This window comes from Elaeis guineensis, chromosome 13, assembly GCF_000442705.2.
Source record: "Elaeis guineensis isolate ETL-2024a chromosome 13, EG11, whole genome shotgun sequence".
NCBI classification, from domain to species: Eukaryota; Viridiplantae; Streptophyta; class Magnoliopsida; order Arecales; family Arecaceae; genus Elaeis; species Elaeis guineensis.
The window spans coordinates 69,868,565-69,888,632 of NC_026005.2; the positions used below are offsets into that span (position 1 = coordinate 69,868,565).

Here is a 20,068-nt window from a genome sequence, read left to right on the forward strand (position 1 = left end):
GGCATCCATCCCGAAGCCTAAATGATCATCTAGAGAGGTTGAATGATTGTCGTATTATCATGGCAAAAGAAAGAACGGTTGTTTTATGCTACGGCATGCAGCACCATTCGATTCGCTGGTGCATTCACTATCCTATGTGGCAAGAGAGGAGAGGAATTGATGCCTGCTTGAATAACTGTGCACCGCATCAGCACCACTCTGGAATAGCATTTTCTTTTATTAAAAGCTAATTAGCGAAATATCAATCAGGAATAACTCATTATCAGACTTCAGCTCCATTAATTCAAATGAGAGTCCAGCTGAAGCGTGAGAGACGGGAAATGCAGTTGGCTTCTAGATGCTGGAATTCCATGCAATCAAATTAATGCTGCTTCAATTTGCATATAAACATAACAATCACAAGCAAGTTGCCTGCCTGAGACACGGTCAAGAAGGGGCAGATTCCTGTGCTAGCGTGCAAGAAGCTGGCTTAGAAGCTTTTATCTGTAACAAGTGATCAATAATTCGACAGAGATGAGACCAGCTGATACTGAAGTAATAGTGCTGAGTGGGGCCAGACCGTCACACCATTCTCTCTCAAAATAAAGAACGTGAGCCCACCACCTTCAATCATTGAGTTATTGTGTTTACTTTGGGTCAACCCAAGGAATCTGTCATCATCGTTACTGAGTCATTCGCAGTACCGTTGTGTTTACTTGCGGTCAAACCATTGGCGTTTACTTGGGGTCAACCCAATGAATCTCCCATTCTTGTTACTAAAGCGTTACCAGTTCCTGTTTTTCCTCTCAATTTCTTGCAATCGGTGCGCGAAAGAATTTATAGAGCGCAAGGTATTAGCAACTACTTACAATCCTTGGTTATTTTATCTAATGGCTTCGGCAACATCCTGCATCCTGTTCCTCTTAATCTTCTCATTAGCGTTTGCACTGGAAGCAGCTCGACCAAGGCAGTCCAATATAACATTGGACAGCTCTCTCCATCCCTCCACCAACCCTACATCATGGCTCTCACCAAATGGACGTCTCGCCTTTGGATTCTATCCAGAAGGTGCCGGCTTCTCCATAGGAATATGGCTCGTGGCATCTTCTGAAAACACTACTGTTATATGGACAGCAGACCGAGATGATCCACCGGTCACCGAAAATGCTGTGTTATAGCTAACTCATGAAGGGGTCAAGCTCCTACAAAACTCTGAATGGAGACTCATCTCCAAGATTTACACAAGCACCGATGCTTTCTCAGCTTCCATGCTCGATTCTGGGAATTCGTCATCTATGACCCTAACTTTGATGTCATATGGAAAACCTTTGACCATCCAACTGACACAATCATGGCAGGTCAGGTGCTGCCCGCTGGATCTGAGCTTGTTTCGAGCGTATCAGAAACCAACCATTCGAGTGGGAAGTTTCATCTCAAGATGCAGAATGATGGGAACCTCGTTCTGTATCCAGTGGCATCATCAGACAGTCCAGAGGATGCTTACTGGGCATCCCAAACAGATCGAGATGGCTACCAAAGCTTAAATCTCGATGATGATGGTCGGCTTTACCTGCTCAACGGCAATGTCACATACAGTCTAAGAAGCGGCTTTCGGAACGGGACGACACTAGTGTATCGTGCAACGCTTGGCGTGGATGGGATCTTCCGGTTATATTGTCACTATCTCAAGTTAAACAAAGAACAAGTTTTGGCTGAAATCCCAGAATTCACAGATCGGTGCGAGATAAAGGGAACCTGTGGCGTGAACAGCTACTGCACTTCCACAGACCAACAGGTGGTATGCAAGTGTTTGCCTGGTTTCGATTATCTTGATACAAGCAGGACATCGAGCGGATGCACAAGGAACTTCACGACCTCTGGTTGCCACTCGAACAATGATAATACGACATACATGTTGTCAGGTTGACTCGGCCAACAGAGCAGTCTCCCCTTTCCGTTTCTGCCCACGATTTTGGTTGTCAGGTTGACTAGCAGTCTCCCCTTTCCATTTCTGCCCACGATTTTGGTGGGGCCTCTCTTTTGGCAATGCAGCGGGATTTCCTTTTCAGCGAGATTTTCTTTCCCCACACGCGGGTCTCTCTTTTGGCAATGCAACGGGATTTCCTTCTTTTTTGATTCTTTCAAGAGATATTCTTCCTCTCATTCTGCTAATATATTTTTCACGAGAGAAAGAATTAAAAGGAGAGAAAGATAGAGAGATTAAAAAAACTTCTCTTTTGATGTACTATTGATTCTTACATAGTGAAAATTTCTCGCCTCCGCCCGTGGACGTAGGAGTATCTTTTTGATCTCCGAACCACGTAAATCTGTGTGTTCTTCTTCTTCTTCCCTATATTTTTTTTTTCGTTCTGCATTGAAGGTGCGATTCTGGTGTCCATTTGTACCAGTGGCATTATTATTTGTGATTGTGTGCGAGTTTATCCCAACAAACTGGTATCAGAGCCTGGTTATCAGATCGCTCGTTCTGTCTGCACACAAGCTCCGTTTGCTACTTTGTGAAGGATTCCAGATGGCTGCGAAGTTCGAAATCGAGAAGTTCGACCGGAATATTAGTTTCGGTATTTGGCAAGTTAAGATGCGCGCGATCTTGACGCAGCAGGGGTTGCAGAAGGCGTTACATGGAAAGGAGAAGATGCCGGCCACATTATCTGAAGAAGAGAAACAAGAGATGGATGAGAAAGCTCTGGCTGCGATTCAGTTGTGCTTGTCGAACGAAGTTCTGTGGAAAGTCATTCATGAGAAGTCAGCGGCTGCTTTGTGGTTCAAGTTAGAGTCGTTGTACATGACAAAGTCCCTCACCAGCAAGCTACATTTGAAGCAGCGTCTCTTTATGTTGAAGATGGTTGAAGGTACATCTGTAAAAATCTATCTTGATGAATTTAATTCTATTCTTATGGATCTAGAGAATTTAGAAGTCAAGATTGAAGATGAGGACCAAGCCCTTTTATTGCTCTGCTCTTACCACCATCATTTAAACACTTTAGAGAAACTCTACTTTATGGTAGAGATTCTATTTCTATTGAAGATGTGAAATCATCCCTATTTTCAAAAGAGTTGATGGATAGGGACTTAACTGGTGGTAACAGTGAAGGAGTTTCTGAAGGCCTTGTGGCCAGAGGCCGGTCTCAAGAGAGAACTTTTGAGAAAAAGAAGGAAGAGCACAGATCAAAGTCAAGAAACAAGTCTAAAGTCTGCAATTACTGTAAGAAAAAGGGACACATCAAAATTGATTGTTACAAGTTGAAAAACAAACAGAAAAGAGAAGCAGAAAAATCTGAGAATGCAGCAGAGGTTGGAGTTGCAAAAGATGAGTCCTATGATTATGTTTTATCTATTAATATTGACAGATCCAAGGATGAATGGATTTTAGATTCGGGTTGCTCCTACCACATGTGTCCTTACAGGACTGGTTCTACACCTATGAGCAGATTGATGGTGGAGTTGTCTTGATGGGGAACAATGCCCCATGCAAGACTGTTGGGATAGGTTCAATTCGAATTAAAATGCATGATGGCATAGTGAGGACATTGACACAGGTTAGACATGTTCCTGACTTGAAGAAGAATCTCATCTCCCTAGGCACCCTTGAAGCCAATGGGTGCAAGTATTCAGCTGAAGGTGGAGTTCTCAGAGTTTGTAGAGGTGCTCTTGTTTTGATGAAAGCCAAAAGGTCCAGTACTTTGTACACTTTGATGGGCACTACAGTTACAGGTGCAGCAGCTGCTGCATCCCCTTCTATGTCAGAATCAGAAGTCACTAAACTTTGGCATATGAGACTGGGACATATGAGTGAAAAGGGCATGACTATGTTGAGCAAGAGAGGCTTGCTTTGTGGTCAGAGTACAGGTAAGATGGATTTTTGTGAGCATTGCATCTTTGGGAAGCAGAAGAAAGTCAGCTTTCAAACAGCAATTCACAGAACCAAGGCTACTCTGGATTATATTCATTCTGATCTTTGGGGTCCTGCCCGTGTTCCTTCTAAAGGTGGTGCCAGGTATTTTCTAACTTTTATTGATGATTATTGTAGAAAAGTTTGGGTGTTTATGCTTAAACATAAAGATGAAGTGTTCAGGCAATTCAAACAGTGGAAGGTTTTGATTGAAAAACAAACTGGGAAGAAAATTAAAAGGCTGAGGACAAATAATGGGCTTGAATTTTGCTCTGGTGAGTTTAATGAGTTTTGTAAAAATGAAGGTATTGTCAGGCACCGTACAGTGAAATACACTCCACAGCAAAATGGAGTGGCAGAGAGGATGAACAGAACTCTTTTAGAAAGAGCCCGTTGTATGTTATCAAATGCAGGTCTTAGCAAAGATTTTTGGGCAGAGGCAGTGTCTACAGCTTGTTATTTAGTGAACCATTCTCTAGCTACAGCCATTGCATGCAAGACTCCAGAAGAGATGTGGTCAGGTGATCCTCCTGATTATTCTGATTTGAAAATTTTTGGATGTCCTGCTTATGTTCATGTTAATGATGGTAAATTAAATCCAAAAGCTAAAAAGTGCATTTTTCTTGGTTATGCATCAGGGGTGAAAGGATACAGGTTTTGGTGTCCTGATCCTAAATCTCCTAAATTTTTGATTGAGAGAAATATTATTTTTGATGAATCTGCAATGTTATCTCCTAGAGAGGAGAAAGTTGTTTCATCTGATGTAGGTCCTTCAAGTAATAGCATGAAACAGGTGGAGTTTGAAAGCGGTGGTTCTACTATTGTGAAGCATTCTTCCCAGCAACAACAGCAGATGACAGATTCAGCTCAGGTAGAGGAAACTCCACAAATGCAGCAGTTTTCTCTAGCTAGAGATAGGCAGAGAAGAGATATTAGACTACCTCAGAGATATGCAGATATGGTTGCTTATGCATTGTCAATTGCAGAGGAAACACTTGATGCTAATGAGCCTTCTGGGTATTCAGAGGCTATATCTCGTGAGGATTCAGCTCAGTGGATAGTTGCTATGCAGGAAGAGATTGAGTCTCTCCTGAGAAATAAAACTTGAGAGTTAGTGAAGGCTCCTAAAGGAAAGAAGATAGTTGGCTGCAAATGGGTCTTCAAGAAGAAAGAACGTACTCCAGGTGTTGAAGATGCTAGATTCAAGGCACGGTTGGTTGCAAAGGGCTACAGTCAAGTAGAAGGTATTGATTATAATGATATCTTCTCACCTGTTGTGAAACATAGTTCTATTCGTGTTTTACTAGCATTAGTTGCTTCTCATAACTTGGAGTTAGAGCAAATGGATGTAAAAACAGCCTTTCTGCATGGTGAACTTGAAGAGCAGATTTATATGCAGCAACCTGAAGGTTTCCAAGTTGAAGAAAAAGAGGACCATGTTTGTTTACTAAAAAAATCATTATATGGTTTGAAGCAATCTCCTAGACAATGGTATAGGAGATTTGATACCTTTATGACACAACATGGATACTCTAGGAGCAGTTTTGACAGTTGTGTCTACTTCAGAAAACTGTCAGGTAATTCTGTTATTTATCTGTTGTTATATGTTGATGATATGTTGATTGCAGCAGCAGATATTTTTGAGATCAATCAGCTGAAAGCTTTACTCAGCAGTGAGTTTGAAATGAAAGACTTAGGAGCAGCAAAGAAAATTCTTGGGATGGAGATCCAGAGGAACAGAGGTGCAGGTAAATTATTTCTGACACAGACCAGTTATGTTCAGAAAGTTCTTCAGAGGTTTGACATGTGGGATGCCAAATCAGTTTCTACACCACTTGCTGCTCACTTCAAACTTTCAGCTTCTTTATCACCTCAGTCCACAGATGAAAAGGTGTATATGTCACGTGTTCCATACTCCAGTGCAGTTGGCTCTTTGATGTATGCTATGGTCTGTACCAGACCAGATATTTCACAAACAATCAGTGTTGTGAGTAGATATATGTCAAATCCTGGTAAAGTACATTGGCAGGCAGTGAAATGGATTTTCAGGTATTTGAAAGGTACTGTTAACACTTGTTTGGAGTTTGGCAGGAACGGTGATGTTTTGTCTGGATATATTGATTCAGACTTTGCAGAAGATCTTGATAGAAGGAGATCTCTTACTGGTTATGTTTTCTCAGTTGGTGGTTGTGCTGTTAGTTGGAAAGCTACACTTCAGCCTACAGTTGCATTATCTACTACAGAAGCAGAGTTTATGGCAGCAACAGAGGCAGTGAAGGAAGCTATGTGGTTAAGAGGCTTATTTGGAGAACTTAGTTTGGAACAGAAAGAGACTATTATATACTGTGATAGTCAGAGTGCTATTCATCTCACTAAAGATCAGATGTTTCATGAGAGAACGAAGCACATTGATGTAAGATACCATTTCATTCGAGAAGTCATTGCACAGGGCAATATTGTTGTGAAGAAAATTGGTACTGAAGACAATCCAGCTGACATGCTGATAAAACCTCTTCCAGTGGCTAAGTTCAAACATTGCTTGGACTTGGTTGGAGTCTACAGCACTTGAGGATATCCTTCGGGATTTTGGAGGAGATGAGAATTTTCTACTATTTTTTTGTGAGAATTTAAGTTTGAGGAGATCGATCAACATTGTGGAGAACATTCGTATTGACCAAGCCAAAGGTGGAGATTTGTCAGGTTGACTCGGCCAACAGAGCAGTCTCCCCTTTCCGTTTCTGCCCACGATTTTGGTTGTCAGGTTGACTCGGCCAACAGAGCAGTCTCCCCTTTCCGTTTCTGCCCACGATTTTGGTGGGGCCTCTCTTTTGGCAATGCAGCGGGATTTCCTTTTCAGCGAGATTTTCTTTCCCCACATGCGGGTCTCTCTTTTGGCAATGCAACGGGATTTCTTTCTTTTTTGATTCTTTCAAGAGATATTCTTCTTCTCATTCTGCTAATATATTTTTCACGAGAGAAAGAATTAAAAGGAGAGAAAGATAGAGAGATTAAAAAAGCTTTTCTTTTGATGTACTATTGATTCTTACATAGTGAAAATTTTTCGCCTCCGCCCGTGGACGTAGGAGTATTTTTTTGATCTCCGAACCACGTAAATCTGTGTATTCTTCTTCTTCTTCCCTATATTTTTTTTTTTTCGTTCTGCGTTGAAGGTGCGATTCTGGTGTCCATTTGTACCAGTGGCATTATTATTTGTGTTTGTGTGCGAGTTTATCCCAACACATGTCTACTCTGGAGAACGTAAACTGGATGGTCGATGCCTATAGCGCGCCATGGCTTGTGACGAGCAGGGAAGATTGCAGAGATGCTTGTTTGAAAGATTGCAATTGTGATGCTGCTCTGTTTCAAGAGAGTACGTGCCGGAAACAGGAGTTTCCATTGAGATATGGAATGAGAGACACCGATGACTACACCACGACATTCATCAAGCAGGTTAACATAAGCGCTGGAGGAAGGCCTGGTACCAGCCATGCAGAAAGCCCTGCTGCAGCTCCCATTATAACCACCAAGCGAAAGTTTAGCACTAAGATATTGCTTGTGTCGGTGGCAGTTATCATCGGAATAATTTCTACCTTGGCTGCTTTAATGTTCTTTTTTTACAGGTATCAAGCTGGAAGGTACAGAAGGATGTGGAGAAATAAAGAGCCAGCTCTGGTGAATGAAATAGCACCCAGATCTTTTTCCTACCATGAGCTGAGGGAAGCGACCGATGGTTTCATGGAAGAGCTAGGTAAGGGAGCCTTTAAAACTGTCTTTAAGGGGACCTTGCCTCGTGGTCAAAGAGTCATTGCTGTAAAAAGACTCGAGAAGGTGGTGGATGAGGGAGAAAGAGAGTTCCGAACAGAGATGAGGACAATTGGAAGAACTCACCACAAGAACTTGGTAAGACTGCTTGGCTTCTGTGACGAAGGTACCAACAGGCTCCTGGTCTATGAATACTGATAGAATTGAAGAATCTTAAATATAAAAATAATAAACACTCTTTTCTTATGGTGGAAAGATGACAAGAAGAATACTTGCTTCACACACCACAATGGACAAATCACCTTCCTATTTATAGATGCCTAGATGCCTTTTTATATTTCATAGCATTTAATTCATGCATGGAATACTAAGAAGCATTTACAGAATTCTATGTATTTAACTCTTCATCTATCAAGAAGCCTATTCCTTTTTACAAGGAGGCCTTTCAGATTTCCAAGAGACCCTTTAGTTTTCCAAGAGGTCTTTTAGTTTTCCAAAGTCATTTAATGATAAGTTTAAAATAATCCAACAATTTTCCCCTTAAACTTATTTATCTTGGTGCTATGACTCCAAGCATCTTCCTCAGCCTTTGATAGTCTTCACTTTTGAGTGATTTTGTGAATATATCAGCAACTTGTTCCTTTGATTTGCAACACACAACCTCCACAATTCCTTTTTTGACTTGATCACGAAGAAAATAGAATCTAGTGTCGATATGTTTGCTTCTTCCATGTTGGATTGGATTCTTGGCTAGCTCAATAGCAGATTTGTTATCAACATTGATCTTTATAGGATCTTTTTGTGGATGACCCAATTCTTCTAGCAAATTACGCAACCATATAGCCTCACATACACATGATGCCGCTGCAACATACTCCGCCTCACATGTAGATAGTGCCACAACAGATTGCTTCTTTGAGCTCCAAGAGAAAGCATTAGCACCAAAATAAAAAATATAACCGGAAGTGCTCTTCCGTTCATCAAGATCTCCACCCCAATCACTATCAGAAAAACCAATTAAACTTGCATCATTGAAATGAGCATAAAACATACCATGATCAAGAGTTCCTTTAAGATATCTAAGAATCCTCTTTGCCGCCATCCAATGTGACTCCTTTGGATGCTCCATATATCTACTAATCAAACCAACTCCATAAACAATATCGGGCCGACTTATAGTGAGATAGCGAAGACTTCCAACAAGACTTTTGAAGAGAGTCGAGTTCACCTCCTTGCCTTCTCCTTCTTTATTAAGTTTTTCTCCATAAGCCATCGGGGTGTTTACTTCCTTACAACTCTCCATTTTGAATTTTTTTAGAATGTTTCTTGCATATCTCCCTTGAGAAATGAAGATGCCATCTTCTCTGTGCTTTACCTCGATGCCAAGAAAATAGGACATCAAGTCTCCACTCATCATTTCAAACTCCTTGCCCATAGCTGCTTTGAATTCATAAATCATTTCCTTGCTACTACCTGTCACAAGAAGGTCATCTACATATAAACATATTATCAAAATATCATCTCCTTTTTTCTTCACATAGGTGGCATATTCATAGGGGCACTTGACAAAGCCGTATCCTTGGAGATAATGATCGATCCGTGTATTCCATGCTCGGGGTGCTTGCTTCAACCCATACAAAGCTTTTTGTAACTTATACACTTTATCTTCCATGCCTTTAAGGATATAACCTTTCGGTTGCTCAATATAAACTTCTTCTTCAAGGTAGCCATTGAGAAATGCTGACTTCACATCCATATGGTACATCTTCCACTTGTGATGAGATGCAAATGAGAAGATAAGCTTCACGATGTCAAGTCGAGCAATTGATGCAAAGACTTCATCATAGTCGAATCCCTTCTTTTGCTTGTAGCCTTTGGCAACAAGACGAGCTTTGTATCTTTCTACTTCTCCATTAGCAGTGTGCTTCACTTTGTACACCCACTTAACGTCTATCGCCTTTTGTCCTTTTGGAAGTGTAGTTAACTCCCACGTATTATTTTTCTCTAGGGCATGGATCTCCTCCTTCATTGCCTTTCTCCATTCAGCTTTCTGCACTACTTCATCAAATGTTAGAGATTCAACATCAGCAAATAAACAATATAAATCAACTTGTTCAACTGCTTCTGTTTCATCATAAAGATCATTAAGACTTCTAAATTTTCTTCCATGACTTCTTGTTGATATAAAATGACTTGAAGAAGCTGGTGTAGCTTGTGGTGGTGGAGATGATCTTGCTGGTGATAATATTGGTTGGGCAGCCTCCACTTCTATGTTCTCCTTAGCTTCATTATGAAGTGGTACATATTTGGTATGAGAATCTGTGCCACTCCAATCCCATACATCATCTTCCTTGAAGACCACATCTCGACTGATGATTACCTTATTTGCCGTTGGATCATACAACTTGTAGGCTTTGGATTGCTCACTGTATCCTATGAAGATGCACTTTTGGCTTCGATTATCAAGCTTTTTTCTCTTCTCTTGTGGCACTTGGGCATAAGCAATGCTCCCAAAAATCTTCAAGTGGCTCACTCCTGGCTTGTAGCCACTCCAAGCTTCCTTTGGTGTCATTCCTTTGATGAACTTTGTCGGACTTCGGTTGATGAGATAGGCTGCACATGCCACCGCTTCAGCCCAAAATTGCTCGGGAAGGTTCTTCTCTTTCAACATACTTCTTGTCATGTTAAGGATGGTTCGATTCTTCCTTTCGACTACTCTATTTTGTTGTGGAGAGTACGGAGCAGTGAATTGATGTCGAACTCCTTCTTCATCACAATAGTTCCTGAAAGTATTTGACATGTATTCTCTGCCTCTATCGGATCTCAAAATTTGTACTTTATAGTTACATTCTTTTTCAACTAAAGATTTAAAATTTTTAAATGTAGAGAGTGCAGCCGACTTTTCTTTAAGAAAATAAACCCACAACATTCTACTAAAATCATCAACAAATGTTATAAAATATTTGTTACCACTATGAGATTCTGGAAGAGGGCCGCATATATCAGTATGCACCAACTGCAATGGTCTCATTGCTTTCCAAGACTTTCCACCTTTGAAGGGAGCTCTTGTATGCTTTGCTAGTGTGCACTTTTCACAAACTTCATTTGGATAATATATATGCGGAAGACCTTTTACCATACCATCTTTAGATAGCAATTTCAAACTTCCAAAATTTAAATGTCCAAGCCTGAGATGCCAAAGCCAAGAAGGATTCTTGATATCCACTTGCAAGCAATTTTGAGAATCTGTCTTCAAGAGAAGAGGAAACATCCTGTTCTTCGCCATCTGGACACAAGCAATCAGCTTCCCATTCCAATCTCTTAAGGTTAGTGATGACCCTTTCATATGAATTATATAACCTTCTCCAAAAGTTGGCCAATACTTAGAATATTACTCTTCAAGTCTGGCACATAATATACATTGGAAATAAAATCAGACGTACCATTCTTTTGTTGAATCATGATCTTGCCTCTTCCTTTGACGGAAACTTTGGAGAAATCTCCAAACTTCACATCACCATGCACCCCTTCTTGCAACTCCATGAATAGGTCTTTTCTTCCACACATGTGGTTTGTGGCTCCTGAGTCAAGAAACCACACATTCTTCAAGTCTCTATTTTGTTGGCATGCCAAAAGAAGAGTTGGCTCTCCTTCTTGGTTTTTGGATTCGGAGTAGTTGCTTTGCTCATTGTTCCAACACTCATAGCTATAATGCCCATATTTGTGGCAATTATAGCATTGAACATTGGATCTTGCTTGGTCACGACCTCCATTTAATCTTCTACCTCGACCATGTTCACCTCTTCTACCACCTCTTCCATTGTTGAAATTTGGAGTTCGGCCTCTTCCACCATTGTAGCCTCCTCGACCATGACTACGGCCTCGACCACGACCACAGTAGTTGTTGCCACCATCTCTTATGTTGCTACTAGCATCTCGAAATGCTTGACATTGCCCTTGATCCTTTCCTTTTTGATCTTTGGCCTTCACCTTTGATTGAAGTATTTGCTCTGTATTAGCTGCTTCAATTTTATTTTGCTTCTTTTGTTCATGGACTTGAAGTTTACCCATCAACGCATTGATGGATAGAGTATCCACATCATTAGCTTCTTCAATAGCGACAACAATATGCTCAAACCTCGGTGTCAAAGATCGAAGTATCTTCTCTACCACTCGAACATCATCTATCTTCTCTCCATTCCTCTTCAATTGGTTTACAATAACCAATATTCGAGAAAAGTAGTTGAAGATATTCTACGTCTCCTTCATGGTGGCGACTTCAAATTCTCCCCGTAGTTGTTGTAGTCGGATTCGCTTCACTTTTTCTTCTCCTTTAAATATGATGGAGAGAGTATCCCATGCTTGCTTTGCAGAAGTTGCCTCAGCAATTCTTTCAAATGTCACCTCATCCAAGGCTTGATACAATTGAAACAAAGCTTTCTTGTCTCTCCTCCTTGTAACCCTCAAAGCCTCCTTTTGATTTTGATTGTACCCTCTCTCTTGATCTGGTGTAGGCTTGGTGTAGCCATCATTAACGATCTCTCATAGATCTTGTGAGCCAAACAATGACTTCATCTGGATACACCAATTCCCAAAGTTCTCCTTAGTAAGCTTTGGGATTTGCATTTGCACACCATCACTAGCCATTTCTCTTAGGATCAGTCTTCTCAACAAGACAAGGCTCTGATACCAAATGATAGAATTGAAGAATCTCAAATATAAAAATAATAAACACTCTTTTCTTATGGTGGAAAGATGACAAGAAGAATACTTGCTTCACACACCACAATGGACAAATCACCTTCCTATTTATAGATGCCTAGATGCCTTTTTATATTTCATAGCATTTAATTCATGCATGGAATACTAAGAAGCATTTACAGAATTCTATGTATTTAACTCTTCATCTATCAAGAAGCATATTCTTTTTTACAAGGAGGCCTTTCAGATTTCCAAGAGACCCTTTAGTTTTTCAAAAGGTTTTTTAGTTTTCCAAAGTCATTTAATGATAAGTTTAAAATAATCCAACAAATACATGAGCAATGGATCGCTAGCAGACCTTATCTTTAAGGCGGACGGACACCCAGATTGGGATGAGCAGGTAAGGATTGTGTTAGACATAGCTAGAGGGATCCATTATCTGCATGAGGAGTGTGAGACTCGTATCATACATTGTGACATAAAGCCTCAAAACATACTGATGGATGACAATTGGACAGCAAAGATATCAGATTTTGGGTTAGCAAAGTTGTTGATGCCAAGTCAGACAAGAACATTTACGGTCGTTAGAGGGACAAGGGGGTGCCTTGCACCGGAATGGCACAAGAATGCACCGATATCCGTGAAGGCAGATGTTTATAGCTTTGGTATTGTATTGCTTGAAATCGTATGCTGCAGGAGAAATATGGAATTGGAAGCGGAAGAAGATGTAGTTACTCTTCTGGACTGGGTTCATTACTGCTTGATGGCTGGAGAGTTGGAGGAGCTTGTGCCTGATGAAGTAGATATGATAGAGTTGAATAGGCTTGTGAAAGTAGGGCTCTGGTGTACTCAGTCAGAACCAGGTTCTCGGCCCAGCATGAAGAATGTGGTGATGATGCTGGAAGGAAACGTCGACGTATCCCTTCCCCTGACAGCTGGATTTAGTTCCTGATCTGCAAGTGTCGTCAAGCCTGTCTACAGTCCCACCGAATAGCTATGGTGCTTTGTCCATTTAAAAAATATAGGTATAGTGATTTCTATTTTGAAGAAAACAAGATGCACTCTTTGCATTTTTAAGCAAGTATATTTCTTATTTTGTATGTTTCTGAATTTGGGAACCTAATGATGCAGTATGTAATCTTTGTACTTCTAATAACCGCCTTACTTTATGTCAAAGATGAGTAGTCGTTTCCATGTAAATCATCTTGCAAACATTTTAGAATTTTATTCTTTTCATGCAAGACTTTCTGAGACTGTATTTAGGGTGATTATGTGTAATAACCCAGTTATATACAAAAAAAAAAAAAAAAAAGAAGGAGAAAACAGAGGATATCGGGAGGAAGAAGACTCCCGTTGAGAGTCTTCTTCCCACCGTGAAAAGGAGAGGGGAATCCGAGTAAAAAACGGATTCCTCTTCTATAAAACCCCCTTTCCCCTCCCTTTAGGTCTTTATCACGGGATTTTGAGAGATTATTAAGAGTTTAGAGGGATTTTTTCCAAGATTTTTGCTGCGAGTTGTTTGAACAGAAAGAAAGGATCGCCGGAGCTCTTCTCAACCGTCGGAGCAAGGTAAGCCCCTCCCCTTCTTCCTCTCCCTTTTTCCTTTCTCCCCTGGCCCAAAGCCTCGCCGCCGGCCACCGTCTTTGCCGAAAATCAGTCGCAAAAGAATCCCCTGTTTTCTGAATCTTCCTTTGATTTTTGCCGGCCGAACCTTGTCGCCGGCCGTCCATTGCCCACCGCCGCCTCCACCTGTTGCCGGATCTCCGGCCAAGCCGCCAGAGCCCGAGCCACCGAGGGGGGGGACCTCACGGTCCTCCCCTGTTTCAGCCAAGGGAGGCCGCGGGAAGAAAAGAAGAAAGAAGAAGAAGAAGAAAAGAAAAGAAAAGAAAAAGGAAAAAAAAAGAAAAGAAAAGAAAAAAGAAAAAGAAAAAGAAAAAAAAAGAAAAAGAAAAAGAGAAAGAGAAAAATAAAAAAATAATAAAATAAAATAAGAAGAAGAAGGAGAGAATTTTCCTCTCCCTCCTTTCTCTCTCTTTTCTCTCTCCTCTCTCTACCTTCTCTCTCTACATTTTCTCTCTCTAGATTCTCTCTCTAGACTTTTCTCTCTCTTTACGGATTTTATCTCTCTAGGATCTTTTCTTCTTCTCTGATTGCATCATGAACCCTAGAATAAACTTGAAGATGAAAATAAGATGATTTGAGATTGCTCCGAAATTCGTGCAGTAGATCTGATCCCAGTTCGATCCTATTCGAAATTTGTAATACTTGATTCATATTGAGTCACCCTGATAGGACCTCGAATGGTCTCGACCATGATTGCCTCATCTGAAGGATACAAAAATTTCACTCTCCACTTTCTCTCTCTACTTTCTCTCTCTAGAATTTTCTTCTCTTCATGGAATTTCTCTCTCTAAAAGTCTTATGGATCAGTGGAGGATCTAGATGCTTAGATAAATCCTAATTTTGATTAATCCTAAGAAAAGTCTTCGATCTGTGTTATTAGGATCGATTATCGATAATTTTCTCTATATATGATTTTTATATTTGATCAGGGTTACGAAGAGATGATTGTCTGCATATGATATCGAGTGAAATATTTTGTTAAAGAAATTCATAAATAAAAGAAGAATATTGATTTTTGTGCTTGGATCAGTCACCGATAAAGATAAGAATCCCTGTACATGATCATCCTTATATATATTATTTGACCGTTGGTTATTGCAGTATTTGACAATAAAAGACATAGCATGCCAACATCATGCATTTGAAATTTAGATGTATTCCTGACATTTTTTTTCTCCTCTACACATGGCTTACAAGCTATTCATAAAGGTGCAAGAAAATAAACCACGCAGCATGGTGTACGAAAGCAATGCTGTACGAAAGCAATGCTGCATCATTCTGTTGAAGATGAAAATGGGAATATTGTTGCAAGGAGGAGGATTTGTTATGTAAACTCAAAAAGGGATATTCCTTCACTTTTTATCCATTAACTTCCATAGATTTTTTTCCAATTTTTGATGTGACATTGACACAATTCTCCTTCATAGAAGTAACTGCATTGTCTATGTGGGAGACAAGGAAAATTCGGACGGTGTAGAAAATCTTATATGGAGCATACCGTTTTATGTGATAGGTCCACATAGCTACCGCTTTTCAATGCGCATTTAATACCTATGGTTCTGCTTTTTCATTTGAAAATTTTTAATGACAAAAATATTCTTGCTCTTTAGAAATAAATTATGACATCTTATGTCCATATCATGACATCAGACCTACAGGGAGTCATAATATGCCGCAAAATATTATAATTTTTTTCAAAAAGTAGGGGTATATCCGTCATTCAAAATTTTTAAATAAAAAAATGAAACTACAAGCATTAAATACGTGTTTGAAAGTTGTTGGACAAAAATGCTCCTTCTATATTATGACATTCTGGGTCATATTATGATATCCTAGGCATATTACGACATCATGCATGCAGGAAGTCGTAATTTGATGTAAGATATCATAATATGTCACAGAATGTCATAATCTTTTAGATCATATTACTGACACCCTACACATAGGAAGTCATAATATGCCTTCGGATTCTATCCAGGAGGCACTGGCTTCTCCATTGGAATATGGCTCGTAGCATCTCCTGAAAACTCCTCTGCTGTATGGATAGCAAACCAAGGTGATCCACCGGTGACCAAAGATGATGCACTGAAGCTAACCGATGAAGGGCTCAAGCTCCTCCTACAACACTCCGAAGGGAGACTCATCTCCAACATTTCCACAAGCACCGATGCTTTTTCTGCTTCCATGCTCGATTCCGGAAACTTCGTCATCTATGACTCTAACTTTAATGTCATATGGCAAACCTTCAACCATCCAACTGACACAATCATGGCAGGTCAAGTGCTGCTCGCTGGATCTGAGCTCGTTTCCAGCCTATCAGGAACCAACCACTCGAGCGGGAACTTTCATCTCATCATGCAAAATGATGGGAACCTCGTTCTGTATCCTGTGGCATCGCCAGACACTCCAGGGGATGCTTACTGGGTCTCCAGAACAAACGGAGATGGCTACCTGAACAAACGGGACGACACAAGTGTATCGTGCAACGCTTGGCGTGGATGGGATCTTCCGGTTATATTCTCACGATCTCGAGTTAAACACACAACTGGTTTTAGCTGAATTCCCAAACTTCACAGATCAGTGCGAGGTCAAGGGAAGCTGTGGCGTGAACAGCTACTGCACTTTCGCTGATGGACAAGGGGTATGCATGTGTCTGCCTGGTTTCATTATCTTGATGCTAGCAGGACATCGAACGGATGCAGAAGAAACACCACAACCACTGCGGGTTGCTACTTGGTCAATGATAGCATGACATACATTTCCACTCTGGAAAGTGCAACTTGGATGGTTGATTCCTACGCTGCACCCTTGTCTATGACAAGAAAGGAAGATTGCGGAGAAGCATCTTTGAAAGATTGCAACTGTGATGCCGCTCTGTTTAAAGACAATACGTGCTGTAAACTGGAGTTTCCATTGAGATATGGGATGAGAGAGAGCGACGACTCCACCACGACATTCATCAAACTGGTCAACATAAGCGCCGGAGGAAGGCCTGTTAGTAGCCCTGCAGAAAGCCCTTCTGCAGCTCCCATTATCACTGCCAAGCAAAACTTTAGAGCTAAAATTTTGATTGTGTCAGTGGTTATTATTACTGGTATATTGAATATGTTTTGAATATACAAGTCCTGGATGTCGAGTTCTAGAGATAGAGTTTGTAAGAAAATATGATTCTTTGTAATTTTTATTTTTTTATTATAAAACTTTTGCATTATCTCTGCTCATGTGTCGATAGACATAGTCAACAAGAACTAAAATATATTCATAATAATTCTGATTTGATTTCCTTATTTAAAAGAGTTGAAACATGCTAGATATCCATAAAAGAAGGAATTCCATCAATGCTAGAGGCTTACCCATGCAGCTTCCGAACCAACTGGTGAAATAATATGATTTGGTAAGAAAAATAGTTGATCGAGTTAATTATTTTCATATCTTTTATAATTTAAATCTTAGTTAAATTATCTCAAGTCTAAAATATTTAATAGCCATGTGCATCTCAAGTGCATAATTTCTAGTTCTTAAAAATGTCTTGAATTAGTCATGAGCAATTAATAAACAAACAGTAAAGTCTGAGAAGAAATCATGAATGCTTGAATGGCTGTTGATTAGTTTGTCTACCCCAATACAAATTTGGAGAATCATCAGCCAAGTATGAAAATCATCAATAACTATATAATTTTAAATAGTTAGAAAATATTATAACAATTGAACGGCGGAAAACCTTGTCTTATTAAAGTTAGGATGGTTTAACATAATAAACTAAATCGAGAGGGGATTGGGCCATTTCAGACAGGGTTGGGGCTTGAGCACTGGCCTTTGGCTCTCCATGGTTCAAAGTATAAATGGATCTGAAATTAACAATAAGGAAAGAGGAAATACTTTGGCAAGAAAGTTTAGTAAGTTCAAGTATGCTTTGCAAAACATTGTCACAATGAAGGTCCTGCAGGGCTGAAGCAAACCGAAGGTGCAGAGTATGGCCTGTCAGCTCATGAGTATGGCTTGTCATTTGTCAACAACATAATTTTTTATGGAAGCTTTTTTGAGGGAAGCTTGAAATTGGAGGCAAGACGAAATGGGTGTTTACTTTGGGTCAACCCGGGAAAGAATTTGTCATTATCGCCACTGATCAGTCGTTAACAATTCCGTTTTGTTTCCTTGGTGTCAACCCAATGAATCTCTCATTCTTGTTACTGAGTCATTACCTGTTCCTGTTCTTCGTCTCAGTTACTTGCAATCGGTCCACAAAGGAATTTATAGAGCACAGGATATTAGCAACTCCTCGCAATCCTTTCTTGGTTATTTCCTCTAATGGCTTCAGCAATATCCTACATCCTGTTCCTCTCGATCTTCTCATCAGCGTTTGCCCTGGGAGCAGATCATCATCAACCAAGGCACTCCAACATAAGCTTGGATTCCTCTCTCCAACCCACCACCAATCCTGCATCATGGCTCTCACCAAATGGACGTTTCGCCTTCGGATTCTACCCAGAAGGCTCTGGCTTCTTCATTGGAATATGGCTCGTGGCATCTCCTGAAAACTCCACTGTTGTTTGGACAGCAGACCGAGATGATCCACCGGTGACCAAAGATGCTGTGTTGAAGCTAACTAATGAAGGGCTGAAGCTCTTCCTACAACAGTCTGAAGGGAGACTCATCTCCAACATTTCCACAGGCACCGATGCTTCATCTGCTTCCATGCTGGATTCCGGGAACTTCGTCATCTATGACTCTAGTTTTAATGTCATATGGGAAACCTTTGACTATCCGACTGACACAATCATGGCGGGTCAGGTGCTGGCCGCTGGATCTGAGCTCGTTTCCAGCGTATCAGAAACCAACCACTCGAGTGGGAAGTTTCAGCTCAGCATGCAGAGTGATGGGAACCTCGTTCTGTATCCTGTGGCATCACCAGATAGTCCAGAGTATTCTTACTATGCCTCCGGAACAGATGGAGATGGCTACCAGAGCTTAAATCTGGATGATAAAGGTTCGCTGTACCTGCTCAACGACAATGTCACATACAATCTAACGAGCGGCTACTGGGACGGGACATCACAAGTGTACCGTGCAACGCTTGGTGTGGGTGGGATCTTCCGGTTATATTCTCAGGATTTCGAGTTAAACACAGAAGTGGTATTGACAGAATTCCCCAAAGGAACAAATGGGTGTGCGGTCAAGGGAACCTGTGGCGTGAACAGTTACTGCACTTCCGCAAATGGACAAGTGGTATGCTCTTGTTTGCCTGGTTTCGATTATCTTGATGCTAACAGGGCATCGAACGGATGCAAATGGAACTTCACGCCCTCTGGTTGCCACTCGAACGATGATAACACGACATACATGTCCACTCTGGACAGCGTAGCATGGACCGATGTTTCCTATGCGGGAACGGATGCTCTGCGGTACTCAAAAAGTACCGCAGATGTTGTGTATGCTTTAGAGATATTCATCAAAAAATAAATGACTGCGGCACGCACGTAAATATTAAAATATTAAAAAAAATGGATAAACTTCAGGGATATTTAAATAGTTTAGATAAATATTATATAATCGATTTTTTTTTTTATGGATGTCTCAATATATGCACAATACCGTATGATATTTTTTTGAGTACCGCAGAGGATCCTGTTCCTTCTTACGCTGCACCACTGTCTGTGACAAGCGATGAAGATCGTGGGGATGCATGTTTGAAAGATTGCAATTGTGATGCCGCTCTGTTTAAACACAATACGTGTAGCAAACAGGTGTTTCCATTGAGATATGGGATCAGAGATGACTCCACCACGACATTCATCAAGCTGGCTAACAGAAGCGCTGGAGGAAGGCCTGAAATTAATAGCCATCCAGAAAGCCCTTTTGCAGCTCCTATTATTACTGTCAGGCGAAAGTTTAGCGTTAAGATTTCGATTGTGTCAGCGGCTATTATTGCTTGTATAATTTCTTCCTTGGCTGCTCTGATTTTCTTCTTTTATAGGTATCGAGCTGGAAGGTACAGAAGGTTGTGGAGAAATATGGAGCCAGCTCTGGTGGACGAAATAGCACCCAGATCATTTTCCTACCATGAGTTGAGAGAAGCGACCGATGATTTCAAGG

General features: G+C 40.7%; 1 protein-coding gene and 1 pseudogene across 1 annotated transcript in view; both read left to right on the forward strand.

Moving 5' to 3' along the window:
- Positions 1 to 730: 730 nt before the first annotated feature.
- On the forward strand, positions 731 to 13,531 carry LOC140853467 (G-type lectin S-receptor-like serine/threonine-protein kinase LECRK3; annotated as a pseudogene).
- Positions 13,532 to 18,283: 4,752 nt separating this feature from the next.
- Positions 18,284 to 20,068, forward strand: part of LOC105037874 (G-type lectin S-receptor-like serine/threonine-protein kinase LECRK1) — a 2,135-nt gene continuing 350 nt past the window's right edge. The window contains exons 1-2 of the mRNA XM_073247251.1: positions 18,284 to 19,388; positions 19,595 to 19,906. Coding sequence (XP_073103352.1) covers positions 18,284 to 19,388; positions 19,595 to 19,906 — 1,417 coding nt within the window. The remainder of the gene's footprint in view (positions 19,389 to 19,594; positions 19,907 to 20,068) is intronic.